Source organism: Dermacentor variabilis, chromosome 7, assembly GCF_050947875.1.
Source record: "Dermacentor variabilis isolate Ectoservices chromosome 7, ASM5094787v1, whole genome shotgun sequence".
Classification (NCBI taxonomy): domain Eukaryota; kingdom Metazoa; phylum Arthropoda; class Arachnida; order Ixodida; family Ixodidae; genus Dermacentor; species Dermacentor variabilis.
The window spans coordinates 146,367,421-146,383,567 of NC_134574.1; the positions used below are offsets into that span (position 1 = coordinate 146,367,421).

Below are 16,147 nucleotides of genomic sequence, written 5' to 3' on the forward strand. Positions count from 1 at the left end.
TATCGAGTGGTTAAATCAAAAGAAAGTAAAGTAAATCAAAGAATTTGTGAAACATATTTCACCATTCTATAAACGGATCAATGCGCTTCAGAGATGTCAGCGAGATAGCATTATACCTTCGTGTTTTTAGAGGGAATCGTACGTTGTGGGACACGCCCATTCTGGGAGATTGGCCGAAAACGGCCTCGCACCCAGCGGCGGCACATAATGATTCGTCAAATGAAAGAAAACAAAGTAAATAACAGAATCCGTGAAGTATATATAATTCACCATTCCACTAACGGATCGGTGAATATAGAGGTGTGCCTGCTAGCCAACATTACCCGTTTAGATTTTATGTAGTTCTGCATCGTGTGTGTGTGTATGTGTGCGTGCATGCGTGTGCATGGAGGGGGGGGTGCTTCTTAATATTATTTTTCTCTTTCTCACCTATCGCATCCCCTGGTAGAGGGTAGCCAACAGGAGATAATCTCTGGTTAACATCCGTCTTTCCTTTGCCTTTCTCTCTCTCTCAGATTTCATGTAAAAGAAGTTATGTTTTTTGTTACGCAGAACAAAGGTGGCCATACTTGGTCAGCATGCAAGTGTTATAAAAGCTACTTCGAGGGTACATTCGTGTGACGTTTGTGTATATATGCATTCACAAATATGTATGCGCCGAGATAACGACCGACCCAACAGCACCAAGCAGCCACGACAAATTCGGGAAAAGCAGGCAAAGGAAGCCTCGCTGTAAAGAAGTGAACAATGGCGCAGAGAGAAGACAAGGGCAGAGGCCAGCAGGAGGACTGAACAGGCAAATATCCTGTCGAGTGCAGTTGCTTTCATGCCAGTGCGATCGCGCATTGTTATCAGTGCAACGGAGACCGATCCATCATGCACATCGCGAGAAACTGTTCGTGCGTACATACATATGCATATAGCTACGATTTTTCGAGCGCAATTTCCACAAAGCACACATGACATCATGTATTCGGGAAGTCATGGGCGGTAACTATACACATGCACGAAGCTTGCCAGTTTAACACGATGCGACGTCGTCTCGCTGCCACGGTTATAGTCAGCGCGGCTGTGCTTTGGATGACTGCCACTCCAGGTGAGAGCAGGCTAAATATGACGCCGAGGTCCGCTGACACCTGGCGTGGACGTGCGAAGCGAGCGCGCCGTTACCACGCAGTCAGACAAGTGTAGGTGGGAGGTATATATAGGCACGGATAAGCGGACGCCTACTGCAAGTAAAATGCGGTTAAGTTTTGCATGCGATCTTGTTCTGTACAGTAATAAGCTTTTGCATTGTTTGCCGGCGCGGCTACTCAGAGCGGATATGACGTTTCGCGCTGATGAGCTAGAGGCCGCGGTTTCGATGCCAGGCCGCGGCGGCTGCATTTCCATAACAGGCGAAATACGCAAAATCACTCGTATGCATAGATTTAGGTGCGCTTAAAGAACCGAAGATGTTCAAAATTAACGCGGAACGCTTTACATAGTATGCGGCGCTGCCTCATAATCATACCGCAATTTAATTTTCCTTAAAGGGACACTACAGAGATACACTAAATCCGTTTGTGCTGATAAAGTATTCTTTGAAAAAGTCCATTTTCATTACTTTCGTGATAACAGGTTGATGTTTCGAACCGAGAGAGAAAATAAAAATGAAAGTCAGACTGGTATTTCTTCAAATTTCGCGCCGGAATCACAGCTCCGGTATACGTCGGCGTGACGTCAGGGATTTCAAAGGTTACTTTTATTCGTGTTTGGACAGCGTCGGGTTCAATAAATGTTACCGAAACTTGCCATGTTCAGTCCTCGGCTCCTTCAGAACACAATATACAGCTCATTTCTTCTCGATAACGAATAAACTAGGCTCCACCGGATGCAGTGGAAATCCATGACGTCACAGCGGGCTGCTGCGGGAACATGAAGGTGGCGTCGCCACCTGTTCTTTTTGCTTTTGAGTCTTACTTGCTTAACCATGCGTTCTCTCACGGTAAAAGCGGTGCTTCTGACACTGTAAAAGGGTAATATGCTAACACGGCGAAATAATTTTTTTCTATTTAGTGTCCCTTTGATGCGTTAGCGTTAGGAGTGCCACAGCGGAAAAAAAAAGTATGCAAAGTGTGGGGAGCCGGTCACGCGTCACAGGCAGGACGTGTGTCGAGTGAGGCTCCTGAACAACACTTCGCAATGTGGCGAACGAGGATCCCCTATAGATCATGCATTTTGCCCCTCAAAGAAGGGGGCGACGTGATTCCTAACGTATTTCGTTAGCGTTATAGTTGTATAGTTGCTGCTGTATAGTTTTTGCACCATAGCTATTAGCGAATGCACTCCCCTATAGTCGCGCTCAAGAGTCGTCTGCTTCAAGCGTCGTCTGCTACAGTTTATATACAACGATACGTGATCATCGAGTGAATGCGCACGGTAACCACATGTTTGTGTCTCTCGAATGCCATGTGGGCAGCAGACGACGCGCGATCCAGGAGCATACCTCCGCTAGGCCTCCAAACTACGACAGTGCGTAGTGGAACACTCAGTGTATCAAAAAAAAAAAAAAAAAAGAAAAAGAAAAAGAAGGAAGAACAACAATATGGGTCAGAAGACGACTAAAGCGTTTTTGTCGTCTTTCTGTCCATATTTGACCCTGTCGCGCTCAGCGCTACTGTCGCGATGAATATCAAGTTGTCCAACTCGCCCTTCTGCTACGGCAGTGCACTCGCCAGAACCTTTACTATCGGCCCGCGCCATGGCGTTTACGAAACCACCTACGTCCCACCGCTGCGGCGGGAACGCGCATGGAGAGGCTGTAGTGTTCACTGGCATAAAGATCGCAACTGCAGAACGTTAAAGAAACTGTAGGTGGTCAAATTTTAAACCGGAGCGCCTATAACAAGGTGCACCCAGCTTCGGGACGTATAAAACCTTCCCTTCACCTTTTTTTTTATTTCGCCAAAGAAAAAAAATTACGTTTTACGTGCCAAACCACTTTCTGATTATGAGGCATGCCGCAGTGGAGGACTTCCGAAATTTCGACCACTTGGGGTTCCTTAACGTGTACCTAAATCTAAATACACGAGTGTTTTCGCATTTCGCCCCCGTCGAAATGCGGCCACCGTGGCCGGGATTCGATCCCGCGACCTCGTGCTCCGCAGCCCAATGCCATAGCCACTGAGTAACTACGGCGGATACTTCGCCAAAGGAGCGCAATGTTGTCCACGAACATTGATCCAGTCTAAGCCGGTCGTTTCCCTTTACTGTCGTTTTCAGCATGTAATGCTACTTCGTTAAGTCACCAACAAAGAACTATATATTGCCGAAAAAAGAAGAGTAGCCACTTCACGCATGACCGCAGATAACTCCGCAACGTTTATTCAGCCTCTATAGTGGTATTCGTTTACAGTGAAAGGAGCATTTCGTTGCGTAAAATATGAAGAAAGAAAGTGCAGTCGCCAGTAAACAAAAGAAAGGTAGTCGAACAAAAAAGAAGGGATGCTAAATTACACGAAAAAATGTGGTTGATGGAGGCGCGGCTTGAACGTGTTGATTAGTAGCGGGCGTCGGTCGCTATACATGACGAGTAAAGAAAAAGCCAGCAATGTCCCCAGCCAGCCATTTCTTGTCTCACGGCGCACGCAGCTAACACTCTATAGCTTCAACATTGGTCGCTGGAGCTTAATTCACTGTAGCTGACTTCACTTCATCCGTTATGTACAGTGTATAAAAAGGTGCGAGCACGTATACTAACGGGCGAACACGACACGCTCGATGCGGAAAGGCCGAGCGCTGCAAAGCTACGAAGTTTTGTTGGTTTAGTACGCCAATGGCACCTTAGGGCCGATAGAGATACGCATTTTCGGAGCCGTAAAAGGCCCAGTCTAAGCCACGCGGACGCCGATTGCGATCTCTGGGGGCATCCTCACTGCGTTCAATCCACGGGTGGCTAAAGGTGGGCGGACGTTGCCCGCTAAAGGACTTGTCGTTGAGAGCGAGGCAGAGCGGGCAGAGGTCGTCCGAGGAAATCACGGAGCAGGATTCCTTCCAGGCGAAGTAGCGCTCGTACTCGACGCGGCTGGTCGCCAGGAAGCGCAGAAACGCGGCCAACGTGCCCAGCAGCTCAAACTTGCCCGAGGACACCACGGAGAGCCGCGGGACCTCGATCGTCGCCAGGGGCGACGCCAGCACGATCGGAACGAGGTCGTGGTCGAACGCGTCGTAGATCAGCTCGTACGGGCTGTGGAAGCAGTCGGGGTCCATCGTGACGACGACGAAGCGATAGTTGGCGGCGATCTTTCGCAGGCACTCCCGCCGGGACCCGCAGCTCGAACGTCCGCAATCGGGCACGAGGTCGAGGCTAACGAATTCGCGTTCCAAGTCCGCTCCACCGAGACCGACGACGCTGATTTCCCGACACATGTCCCACTCGCGCTGACCGACGATCCAGGCAGCGTCTTTACGCGCTCCAGCGGAGCGGCCGAGAGCTTCGCGGTTGCGCCGAGCAGCGTCGGCCACCGTGGTCGCGCTTCCGGGGGAGACGTCGCCGCAGCGCCAGGACTTGTAAGGCGTCACGACGTCGGCACGTTGCCAGCGACCCATGGTCCAGTCGAACTTCGCGCGGATCTCCGGGTGATAGTGGCCGCGAGCTTCGATGGGCCGCGATTCGTGGAGCGACGACCCACCCACGGGAGAGACGTGGCTCTGCGTCCAGAGGACCCACGTCTGGAAGTCGACGCGACGACTCGGCACGTCTGCGGCACTGAGCCGCTCGGCCTCGAACACGACGGCGTCGCTCGATACGAGACGGGTGCGATTGTCCGTGATCTCGCACGATACCGAGCGTTCGTCGCCAGCAGGACTACTGGACGGGCATGTGGTCACGTTGTACCACCACGACGACGGCCGACTCTCCACGACGTCAGCGGCGTTGGAGTGCGGCCCCGTGGCGCGGTTCCAAAGCAAGATGCGCGGCATCCTGTTGTCGTGCTTCCGTTGTCGCCAGAAGGTCCAGGGCGGCGACCGCAACGCCAGCGGCAGCTTTTCCGAACTACGCGGTTGGGCGAATTCCGATACGGCCGCGACTGCGAAAGCCGCACAGAAACCGACGAGAAACAAAAGCTTCTTGTCCAACGGTGAGAGGTCACGCCGAGGCGATCGATGGTGCTCGTTCGTGTAAAGCGACATGAACCATTGCCACGGGACGCGGCCTGATCCGTCGTCGTCTTCGGGGCTAGGTTGTCCCGGATGCATACCTGTCGCGCCAGAGGTGTGGTGACGGTATGCAGCGTGGATTGCGTTTGGCCTGACGCTGCTGTAACGAAAGCAGACAAGAAATGTTTTTTTTTTATCAACCTCACACAAACGCGTAAAAGAGCGACAAGCAAATGACTTTGTACTGCGTACAGAGGAAATAAGGCGCGTGAAAGAGCGAAGGCTTGCGCTATTACAAGGTGGCCAATGCTGTTTGAGGGCTCATTGGAATCGTGGCGGGGAGCATTGATATGTGCTATCAGCTAGCCTTCACAAAGGCAAACGAACGGACTTAATGCAGTGCAATGAAGAAAAATAACGTCGCCACCCCCCCCGAAAAAAAAAAGGACATGCATAGATGATTGTTGAAGAGAAGCGGTAGTAGCTTAGTGGTGTAGACCCGATCGGATGAGCTCGTGGGGACACCTTATTCATTAGCTCTAATGAGTAAAGCTTCGAGGCATGCGAGTGCTAGCCAGCTGTGACGTTGGACTGACCCTTGGCTACATGATTAGAAAACCGCATTAAAGACCTCGGGCGGAAGCGCATCGCGCACAGGATCGACACATGGCCAAATTACAGGTTTTGATTATAAGCTGTCCCCGGGTCCCCGGGCCCAGCTTAAGCGCGGGCTACATGGAGCGAATTGTCACGGCGAACGCGGCGCGGCGGCAAGACGTCGAAGATGCGCTGCATAGCAATACATGAGGCGAACAGCGGGCGGACGCCGCCGCGAGTTCGCCGTGTTGGCGCCAGTGTTATCAGACTTAGCATACGCGTTGTGGTAAACAATGAAACAAATATAAGCGCTTCTTAAGGTGGCATATACCGCTTTTATAACTGAAAAAAACACCAACACTAGCGCAGACACCAACCTGGTCGCAGAAGACGAGAAAAGGCCGCGCGCGAAGGACCAGCACGCCTAGCGACCGGAACTGGCGCCTCCCGATTGGCTGTTGTCCACCGCTGCGCGCTCGACGCTTCCGGCGGCCCGACGAAAATATTCGGACAGACAGATCGGCGGCGGCCGTCAAATTTTTGGACGCCGGCCGTCGGGCGTTCGCCCCCAAGGAAGTTCGTCGCTCGGACGCCGGTTATTCGCTCCATGTATTCCGGGCTTTACTCGGCCACGCAGGCGGCGTCCACGAAAAGCGAAGGGCCAACGAAGGCACCACTTTAATGACAGACACGTCACCAGACGCAGAAAATCTGTATTGTTAGCATAGGTTATTGTTACCGTATAACGCCTATGACGTACGTGCGTGTTGTCCTGCGCGGTTGTATTTTCGCACTGCTTTGACCATATGTACTTAAGCAACCATCGACTGCCCCAACAAGTACCCCCGAAGGACGCGCGCCGCAGTAAGTTATCGATTCTTGCGCCTGAATACAAAGCAGTAAACTTAAGCTCGCTTTTATTTCTGGTAAGATTGTCTTTTGTCCGAGTGAAAAGTTGCGCGAACTGGTGCAAGCATTCACTTGCAAGTGTATACACAGTGCCATAACGTCAAGTTCGCGACGCCCACCTTCAACCGAAGAACACTGTTTAGACGAAAGAAGCAGAAGAAGAAAGAAAAGAAAGAAGCTCCTACGTTTGCCCTCGAGCTAAAGAAAAGCCTTGTTCTATATTTTTTTGCCTTACGTCGGAGAGCACACGAAAAGGGGGTCTTGAAATGTGACGGCAATAACTTACGTCCTTCTTCGCCGGAGTCGCGAGGATGCTATAGGAATGCGGCAGTGTCCTGTCGGCGCAGAGAGTTGCGAAAATTGCCAGTGACTGTTTCGTTAAGGGAAGCGCCAGTCTTAACACATTTGTGACGAAAGCGGGAGTTATCGGATAATCTGCAGAGCGCATGTCGCAAATACGAAGTGCGGCCGTTGATACGAAATCAGAGCTGCGTTTGATGAGGTCCGCATTTGCTCATGTTGTACTGATCGCTTTGTCAGTGCTCATGGGGCAAAAACGGGCTGACCAAGAGGCGGTATAGGGCAGTTTGAGAGCGCAATAAGCTGTTGAAAGAAGAAAATCGGTTGAGTGCGCCGGCACCACAGGCAGCAAAATACGCCATATGGATGCAACCATTTCCTGCCACTGGTCTGTGACAGGAAACAATTGCGTCCATATGGATCAGTACACAGCATCTATTTTATTTATGATGCCCTCAGGGTCAACAGACATTACAGAGGGGAGTGGTACAAAACACAGAAAAACAATATTTTAACTACAAGAAGCAGCACAATGTTTCTAATTATGCGATAGTAGTTATGAAGAGGCAAAATACATGTTACGAAAAATACCATATATATATACAAAGAAGCAATCCAGTTTTTCTAATTATACAATAATAGCTATAAAGAGGCAAACAAAAACAAGATGTTACAGAGCATTGGTTAATGAAGTCACAAATTTTTCATGATCTGAAATTGTTACTACCAATTTGGAAAATTGGCGTGGTGTTGTGTGGTGCGGTGCGGTGCTGTGGGGTATGCCGTTTCGAACATTCACTACACCCATTTTAAGATTGTGGCTAGCATCACCCCCAACCAATCTGCTTTGCTGGTAGCCATTTCATGCTTGCGTCTACTCTCGACAACGGGATAACCAGAAATTTTTTCATTTTCTCTTTATTTATGTTGACCTAGCTCACGGCTTCATGCTCTGTTGCATGGGTATTATGATGTTACTTCTTTTAAGCAGCTAAAAGACACGCGGGATGTAAAGCAGCTTTCTTTGCTAAATTTAAGCGCCCGAAATTTACCACATAACCAAGAATCTGTCAGCCTATTTTGAATCCCCGATCGACATCTTAACATCCAGAGACCTGGTTTTCTGATGATTGCCCTGATGCGCATTTCCCTGGGTGTAATCGTAATACGATACGGCGAGGAAGCAGAAGGGGAGGTGGTCTGGTTATTTATACGAAATACCAACTGTATTACGAAACCACGATCGCAATACTCAAAAATTTATCCTCACTATAAACGTCTAACGATTAAATGCATGGCCACGATTATTATCCTTATGTGCAGAACCCCTTCTGGTTCGGTTGCCGCGTTTTTAAATTGCCTTGAAACTGTGCTCGAGTGCTGTTGTCAGTCTAGGCTACCTGCCATCCATCGTGGTGACTTGAATATTGACGTATTATCAACAATTAACGGCTTCTCGGCCTTTGGGCTAAGATCAAAGCACAGTGGTAGAATCAACAACTGCTAGTAAGCAAAATATGACTTGGCATTTTATTTTCTTATGGACATTAAAATGTAATTAACACGCCGATGTGAATTACAGATGCCTCTCAAGCCCTGCTAGAGTTGTCATTTACAAACTACATAAACCATGCACGTGAATGTGATGCAGAGGTACTGATAGCATATTACAGCGAAGCTGCATATGGCTAGCCGATTTTTCCGTCTGTCGCCTGTCTACCGAAAACTCCTATGTCGCAACCCAGTGCGCATGCGCGCAGAAAAAAAAACCAAAGAGAGGCATGCGATGGGCTGCGTCAATAGTGACGTTGTTGCTCTCCGTGGCGATCGAGCGCGCGCGCAGCAGTTTCTATTCGGCTCCGAAATGGGTAGGCCACGCGTCATACGCACTCCTGAGGAGCAGGCAGCTTTCAATCAACGCCGCGAGCAGTACCGGGAACGAGCTCGTCTACGCCGTGCCGAAGCTGCAGCCCGGGCACAAGAACAGGCTCGTGCCGGCGAGCACAGGCAGAAAATGTGTACCGATGATCTGGCAGCCTACCAAGCCGTCGGGGATTAACTCAGTGACAAACCCCGGAGCCGCACGTTTCAGCTTCGCTGCATAACGATCTGCACGGAGTGTGCTTGGGCGGTGGGTTTTAACGCGACAGCGTTAAGGAGCTCGTGTCGCATAAAATCCTGTGTCGGCGGCGTTCGCCGTGAGCGTAAAATCCCGGAAGGCAATTCATAAATAAAAGCGACTTGCAAGATGGGCAGGGTGGGAATCGAACCAGGGTCTCTGGAGTGTGAGACGGAGACGCTACCACTCAGCCATAGGTTCTTTTTTTTTTCTTTATTTCCTCGTTACAGAAATAGGTTCGATGGTTCAAAGCGGGACAAAAGCGCCTCTAGTGAATGCGGTGTTGCCTTAGAAACGTGCCGTAGAAAGTTATACTGCGGTGTATATAGGTATTTATGAGCATGTAAATTACAGAAGTCGCAGTTAAACGAGTAGCGAAATACGTTTCCGCTACATTTCTTCAGCGCTTGGCGCACACGCACAGCCATCTTGCGGTAAACACAGAATGTAAGGCGCTGCCCCGACAGGTGGCGCGCCGCTCGCCCGCTTCTCCCCTTCGTCTCGTTTGAGTGCATTGGGGCCGTGCGGGGACCAGTGCGAGGATGCCCAGATACCCTTGCGTTTAATAAGTTTTCTCGCTCTCTCCCCTTCCAACTTCCAGCGTGCGTCACTCGAACTCTCCTGTTTAGGCGAAGTGGCTCCTCTTTCTGCTCACAGCGCGATTCCTAGGTGCAGCGTCCGATGCGGGACGCCTCTGACGTGATCGCTGCGCCGTAGCGCGTCTGGTGGGAAAGCGACCCCTGCGATGTGTGCCGTGCTGCTGGCGAGGAGTCATGCGTCAGCGTGGTGCTCCTGGAACAAATAATTAGAAAAAGTTGTGCTGTGGATTTAGAAGTGTTGTATATGAAAACTATGTCTTTGTGTTACTCAAGAGCATACCGAGCGAATGAGTGGGCGGTGCGAACGGGGTGCGATAACGCTATCGCGTTCTACTCTTGAAGGCGGAGCTTAAGCGTCCTCCAATTTTATTTTTTAAGTGAGCACTTGCTTTCTTTTTTTCATTCACGTCATGCTTGACCAGATATAGCCAATGTAGACAGAATACATCCGTCATGTGCAGAATGATATCTATGGAAAAAAATGGAGGTTTTTAAGCGTTTAGTAATCGCGCCCTGTACGCCAGGCTCGCCTGGTCATTTAAAGTCAGGGCTGGTCAGTCGGGCCTCCCACAACTCGACGTTTGATTCCTTGATGGACTGCACATCGCTGCCGTCGCATATTCCCATACCATATGAATACAGATCAGCTTATTTTTCGGTTTAGTTTACCTTTACATGCCGCAACATAGCTTTATAACTTGCAGGTCTTGCCGACGGGTGGTGGTGGCAACACTGTCTTCCGGTTCGGAAGATCCGCGTGATGCTAGCCTGTTCGGGAATCGAGTTCGTGCCCCGTACGGCCTGGGGTGCCCGACCGCCCAAAGGCTGGGAGAAGCTCAAGGTTCAACCCGTGCCGCGCCTCTTCGTGCACCACACCGAGGGTCCGGAATGCTTCGACTACCAGAGCTGCTCGGAGAGGATGCGTCATTGGCAGAACTTCCACATGGATACCAGAGGTACGTGTATAAGGCGACGTTAGCGGGAGCGGAGAGAGACATCGCCGTGAGACAGACCGGTTTCGCGAGTCTCATATTGCAGCGCTGCCGCAGTGGAAACTATCGAAGGTAGTCGCAACTCGTTTAATATGGTTTTATTTGTGTCCCCTTAAAGGCCAAATGCAAGGAAATCTAACTGGCTTAACTTGTTCTAAATGAGAATGTGCCGCTAAAGCTGCATTGGCAAAGCCGAAGGGCCGGCAATTGCAAAGTTTTCGTGTTATCATCCTTTGAACAGCACCTCGATCCGTGCACCTGGCGGTTGTCGCTATGACGTAAGTACGAGCACATCGCCTGCGAGATATTTCAACGCGCCGTAATTGGGCGGCCGTGGATGCTGCCTTATATCAGAGATGACGCCGAGTAACCGCGCGCTCTAGGCCATACGTCACTTCCAGCGAGAGGTAATGGCGTTGTTTGCGGTTTCGGTATAAAAAAAAATGCCTGTTATCGCGAGCTTTCTATGACGCTTCCGCTTGTAGTTCAAACGAAAATTTTTGCACGTAGGTTCTTGCATGTCTATACTGTGTTAAACTAGACATTTTACGCGGTCCAGAAAAATTCTTGCAGTTGACCTTCAAGGTTGCTCGAATAAACACTTGGCGGTGGCAGAGCCGAGGGCAGAATCGACACAGGCACCCACATCCCACCCCCACCTATAAGATTTACGGCTCCGTATACTCCTGTTTGACTAAACTCGAACCTCGTTATAAGAAAATAATGGATATAGCGAAGTAAATGAAGTTCATGTTGAAATACCCACGGAGGTCCATTCATTGAAAATCTCGTTTTAACAAAGTGAAATTGCCCTACCAATGGATATAACGAACCATAGGTTTATCACCGAAACCTAAAAACATACCTAACCTCTGGGCGCCGTGTAAGTCGTTTTCCGCGGCAGTTGAACACTAACGCGCCCACACGTTGAAAAATTGGAGGACGCTTAAGCTTCGCCTTCAAGAGTGGAACGCGACAGCGTTCCCGTCGACCCGCCAAGGGGTGTAAGACAATGGGCTACGGCGCAGCGACTACGCGCCCCGCATCGGACGCGGTGAGCGTCGAGCAACGCAGCGTTCGGCGCGACAACGAAATGTGCGCCTGAGCAAGCGACGCACGCCTGAGCCTTAGAAACAGCTCGTTTCTAAAGCAACACCGCGTTCACTAGAGGCGCTTTTGTACCGCTTTGAAGCATCGAACTCGTGGCTCAGTGGTAACGTCTCCGTCGCACACTCCGGAGACCCTGGTTCGATTCCCACCCAGCCCATCTTGGAAGTTGCTTTTTATTTATGAAGTACCTGCCGTGATTTATCGCTCACGGCCAACGCCGCGGACGCCGACACCGGCTTTTCTGCGACACGAGCTCCTTAACGCTATCGCGTTAATACGTATTCGAGCAACACTGGTCTTTCACACTGCTGCGCATAGATGCGCATCTGCGCACAAGCAGCAGTTCACTGTGACACTTCTCCACTGACCTCTCTCTTCGTCCTCTGACCTCTTCCTCTTCGTCCACTTCGTCCTCTGACCTCTCTCCACTGACCTCTCTCTTCGTAGTCTCTCTATCTCTCTCTTGCGCGTACCTGGCTGTACGGCTATGCACGGCGGTGAGAAATATTAGTGGATTCACTTCGGCGTGGAGATCCGCGCAGGCAGGCACGGCTGAGCGCTGCCTCCGAGATCTGCCCGGCGCCATCTCGGGGGTCACGCGCAAGCCTGCGCCAGTAGCGCCATGCTGCGCGGCTACGAGGCGGTGTGAATGATTAGTACATTCACTTCTCTTCTCTCTCTGCGGCACGCCGCACAGGCAGCGGTAGCTGGGCCTGGCCTCAGAGACCTCTCCGACGCAATCTCGGAGGTCAGTGCCCAGGCCGTGCATTCACTTCTCGCTCTCCCTGTGGCGAGCTACGCGCGCTAGCGGTGGCCTCCGAGGTGGCATTGGCATCAGTGCGATCTCGGAGGCCACGAATCGGACGAGCCAAGCCGGTGCAGCGAAGTTCGCTTACCTCGTCGATCACACAGTGGAGCGCCTTGTTGTGTACCACGTGCTGCTCGACCGCGACCAGCCAAGTGTAAAGCGGCGGCGAAAAACCGTCACAATGGAAGAGATGGCATCTATCTAAAGGCTGTCGGCGTCAGCTGCTAAGTCGCGTGTTGCACAAGCTGAGGATTCCTTTGTTTCGTTACTCAAATTTTAGCGCATGCGTGGCCGTGTAGCGTTTCCGTAGACCACAAAGCCGTATTCTTATTTGTGTGTTTACAACTGTGCGCCCCATAGGGGGGGGGAGGCATATATAGCAGTAAATGGCAAAACTGGATTTAATGAAGTAACCGATATAACGCAATAAGTTCGGCTCCCCCTTCAACTTCGTTATAAGGAGGTTCGAGTTCATATCCTCACTTTCGGACTATTGCTGCGTGTCCGCGGCATAATTTGATACATGTTTCATGTGGTTACGACATTTAGAAGTCACCTAACGGGCGTTTTTTTTTATGGAAGCGGTTACAAGATAGCCAGATCCCAGATACGCCAATCCTATGTGCAGTCGGCTAAGAATACGACGTCTTTAGACACCAGTCGCTCTACATATTACGCAACGTCTCGCAGACTGGTTCGACCTCGGCTACAGCTTCCTCATTGGTGGTGACGGGAGGGTGTACGTGGCACGGGGTTGGGATGCAAGCGGCGCCCACACCAAAGGGAACAACGAAGACGCGCTCGCCGTGTCCTTCATCGGCGACTTCTCGCGCCACCTGCCGACACCGTGGGCGATCGGGTCGCTCACAAGGCTCCTGCAATGCGGCGTCGCTCTGGTAAGGAAAAAGTGAGACTCCACAAGATTACGGGACATATGGAGTTGGTGGTTAGAGAGTTCCAGCCTGCCCCTAGAACGTATTATTTTAACGCGATAGCGTTAAGGAGCTCGTGTCGCAGAAAAGCCGGTGTCGTCGGCGTCGGTGTCGGCGTCCGCGGCGTTGGCCGTGAGCGATAAATCACGGCAGGCACTTCATAAATAAAAAGCAACTTCCAAGATGGGCTGGGTGGGAATCGAACCAGGGTCTCCGGAGTGTGAGACGGAGACGTTACCACTGAGCCACGAGTTCGATGCTTCAAAGCGGTACAAAAGCGCCTCTAGTGAACGCGGTGTTACCTTAGAAGGCTCAGGCGTGCGTCGCTTGCTGAGGCGCGCATTTCGTTGTCGCGCCGAACGCTGCGTTGCTTGACGCTCACCGCGTCCGATGCGGGGCGCGTTGTCGCTGCGCCGTAGCCCAATACCCCTTGGCGGGTCGACGGGAACGCTGTCGCGTTCCACTCTTGAAGGCGAAGCTTAAGCGTCCTCCAATTTTTTTACATCGGAATGCTGGATCCAAGGACGTACGATAGATGGGTGGATGTACGGATATGGTGAGCAGGTCCTTTGAGACAAAGGTATGGCTGACGCCACAAAGCTTGTTATTTTTCCCTTTTATAATGCTCTAATTATAGGCGCTAAAGAACCATTGGTCAACGAAAATTATTTATTTGCCATAAAAGAGCTTGTAGAGTCCACAGAATGAAGGCATGTGACAACGCGCCCGACATACGGATTAGCAGCTCCACCAAATAAGCTTTTCGGAAAACAAGCTGTTTATCTCAGGCTCGCCGCTAAGAGCAGCGAGTCTCTTTGACGTTGGTACGTAACAATTGCCGGGAGCTTTTCGCACGTGATGTAAAAAGTGAACGCGCAGCTATGTACTGCGCCGCAGTGGTTTCTGATCATCTAAACGAACGGACCGAGTCTGCTTGAGGGTGGTGGTATCCCATTCACGTAGTCACGTGTTATTTTTCGTATTTCGCGGTCATTGCGTCTGGTGAAACAAACAAAAATAAACGTGACTTGTACTATGCCAGAAGCGTTTCACTTTGATGTCTCCTAGGATCTCTAATTGACATCTTGACAACTGCAGCAACAATTATAAAAGTTGCAAATTGTTTTAATGGGCAACTGAATGTCGGTGTCTAAACATTACTGCCGGTTTCTCAACACGGCTTCGAACAGCATTCACCAACTTTGTACAGATTGACTGGTCTTTCTTTAAAGCTTCATGCAAGATAGCTGGGGCACCCTGTATGTGTTTGCGAACGTTTGATCTCTCGATTTTGAATGAATGGTTCGTGTGTGTTCTTCATGTGGTCATCTGTATTGCGCAATAATCTAGTTATCTGTACTGGCCAAGCAAGGTGCACTTCATAATCGTCGCGTTTGTCGCAGGGCAAGATCCGCGCAGACTACACCGTGCACGGTCACCGCGACGCCAACTGCAGGGCATGTCCGGGCGACGCCCTGTACGCCTACATATCTCGGTGGAGGCGCTTCGGCGGCAGAGTGAACAACTACATCTGCGAGACGCCTGGTCGCACCGAACCGAGCGTGCCCCACTGAGCCGGACCCGACGGAAATATTGGTCACACAATGAAAATACTTCACCAACAAATATGCCCTTTCTTTAAATAACTCAGTTTCAGTAAAACCAGTCCGATGGCCCCTTGTGGCTACGCTACGCCTATGGTTATGCTATGTGGCTATGCTATGGCTATGGCTATGCTTCGCTATACTGTGTCTATGCCTACAATGGCACAATTGTACCAAAATGGCTATGCTATGGCTATGAGAGAGCGTTTATCCCCAGCAAAGGCAGAGGTAGCAAGTCTTTGCATACTCTGGCTCCGGCGTTAGGTATCCAAAGTCGCCGGCGCTATTATCGAAGACCCAGCCCACTTCATTTTTCTTTCGTCGTTTCACAGAAAGCTACACATCTGTCTAGCTTTAACGCCTAAATTTTAGCAGCCAATGGCTGCACCCTTGCGACCGGGTAATCTTCGTGTGTGACGATCGACGCCGGACTTCAACAGCTTCAATGGCGAAGGCGTGGAGGTGGCTGTGCTAGCTGCGCTGCCTCGAACCGGAAACGAGCAGCAGACGACACATTCCGTGAGTCCTCCCTCTTTTGCTAGTCGCCTATTCAAGTCCATAGTTTCATGGTCACTTGCAAACAAGCAAAAGAACGGCGCTGCAGGGCGAGTTCATTAACATTTATCACAGAAAACGCGCTGTTATAATAATAATAATAATAATAATAATAATAATCATCATCATCATCATCAGCCTGGTTACGCCCACTGCAGGGCAAAGGCCTCTCGCATACTTCTCCAACAACCCCGGTCATGTACTAATTGTGGCCATGCCGTCCCTGCAAACTTCTTAATCTCATCCGCCCACCTAACTTTCTGCCGCCCCCTGCTACGCTTCCCTTCCCTTGGGATCCAGTCCGTAACCCTTAATGACCATCGGTTATCTTCCCTCCTCATTACATGTCCTGCCCATGCCCATTTCTTTTTCTTGATTTCAACTAAGATGTCATTAACTCGCGTTTGTTCCCTCACCCAATCTGCTCTTTTCTTATCCCTTAACGTTACACCTATCATTCTTCTTTCCATAGCTCGTTGT

The 16,147-nt window shown here is 50.6% G+C and overlaps 2 protein-coding genes across 3 annotated transcripts; one reads left to right on the forward strand and one right to left on the reverse strand.

Moving 5' to 3' along the window:
• Nucleotides 1–960: 960 nt before the first annotated feature.
• Nucleotides 961–15,727, forward strand: LOC142588113 (peptidoglycan-recognition protein SD-like). 2 transcript variants are annotated; one of them, XM_075699588.1, is made up of 4 exons: nt 961–1,096; nt 10,371–10,622; nt 13,267–13,472; nt 14,912–15,203. In XM_075699588.1, exons 1-4 carry the CDS (start codon nt 1,003–1,005, stop codon nt 15,080–15,082), a joined length of 723 nt encoding a protein of 240 aa, XP_075555703.1. In that variant the 5' UTR covers nt 961–1,002; the 3' UTR covers nt 15,083–15,203. The 2 variants fall into 2 exon arrangements, with proteins under 2 accessions (XP_075555703.1, XP_075555704.1); XM_075699589.1 differs by lacking the exon at nt 13,267–13,472 and having other exon boundaries at nt 14,912–15,727.
• LOC142587197 (alpha-(1,3)-fucosyltransferase 7-like) lies at nt 3,343–6,149 on the reverse strand. Its single transcript, XM_075698070.1, has 2 exons — nt 6,117–6,149; nt 3,343–5,302 (listed from the first exon to the last, which is right to left on the reverse strand). The coding sequence occupies exon 2, from the start codon at nt 5,239–5,241 to the stop codon at nt 3,826–3,828; it is 1,416 nt and encodes a 471-aa protein (XP_075554185.1). The 5' UTR covers nt 5,242–5,302; nt 6,117–6,149; the 3' UTR covers nt 3,343–3,825.
• Nucleotides 15,728–16,147: the final 420 nt, after the last annotated feature.

Coding starts and splice junctions, on each gene's coding strand:
- LOC142587197 (XM_075698070.1), bottom strand. CDS start 5,241: ATGCATCCGGGACAACCTAGCCCCGAAGACGACGACGGATCAGGCCGC.
- LOC142588113 (XM_075699588.1), top strand. CDS start 1,003: ATGCACGAAGCTTGCCAGTTTAACACGATGCGACGTCGTCTCGCTGCC. Junction 1,097..10,370: donor TTGGATGACTGCCACTCCAG/GTGAGAGCAGGC, acceptor TATAACTTGCAG/GTCTTGCCGACGGGTGGTGG. Junction 13,473..14,911: donor TGCAATGCGGCGTCGCTCTG/GTAAGGAAAAAG, acceptor CGTTTGTCGCAG/GGCAAGATCCGCGCAGACTA.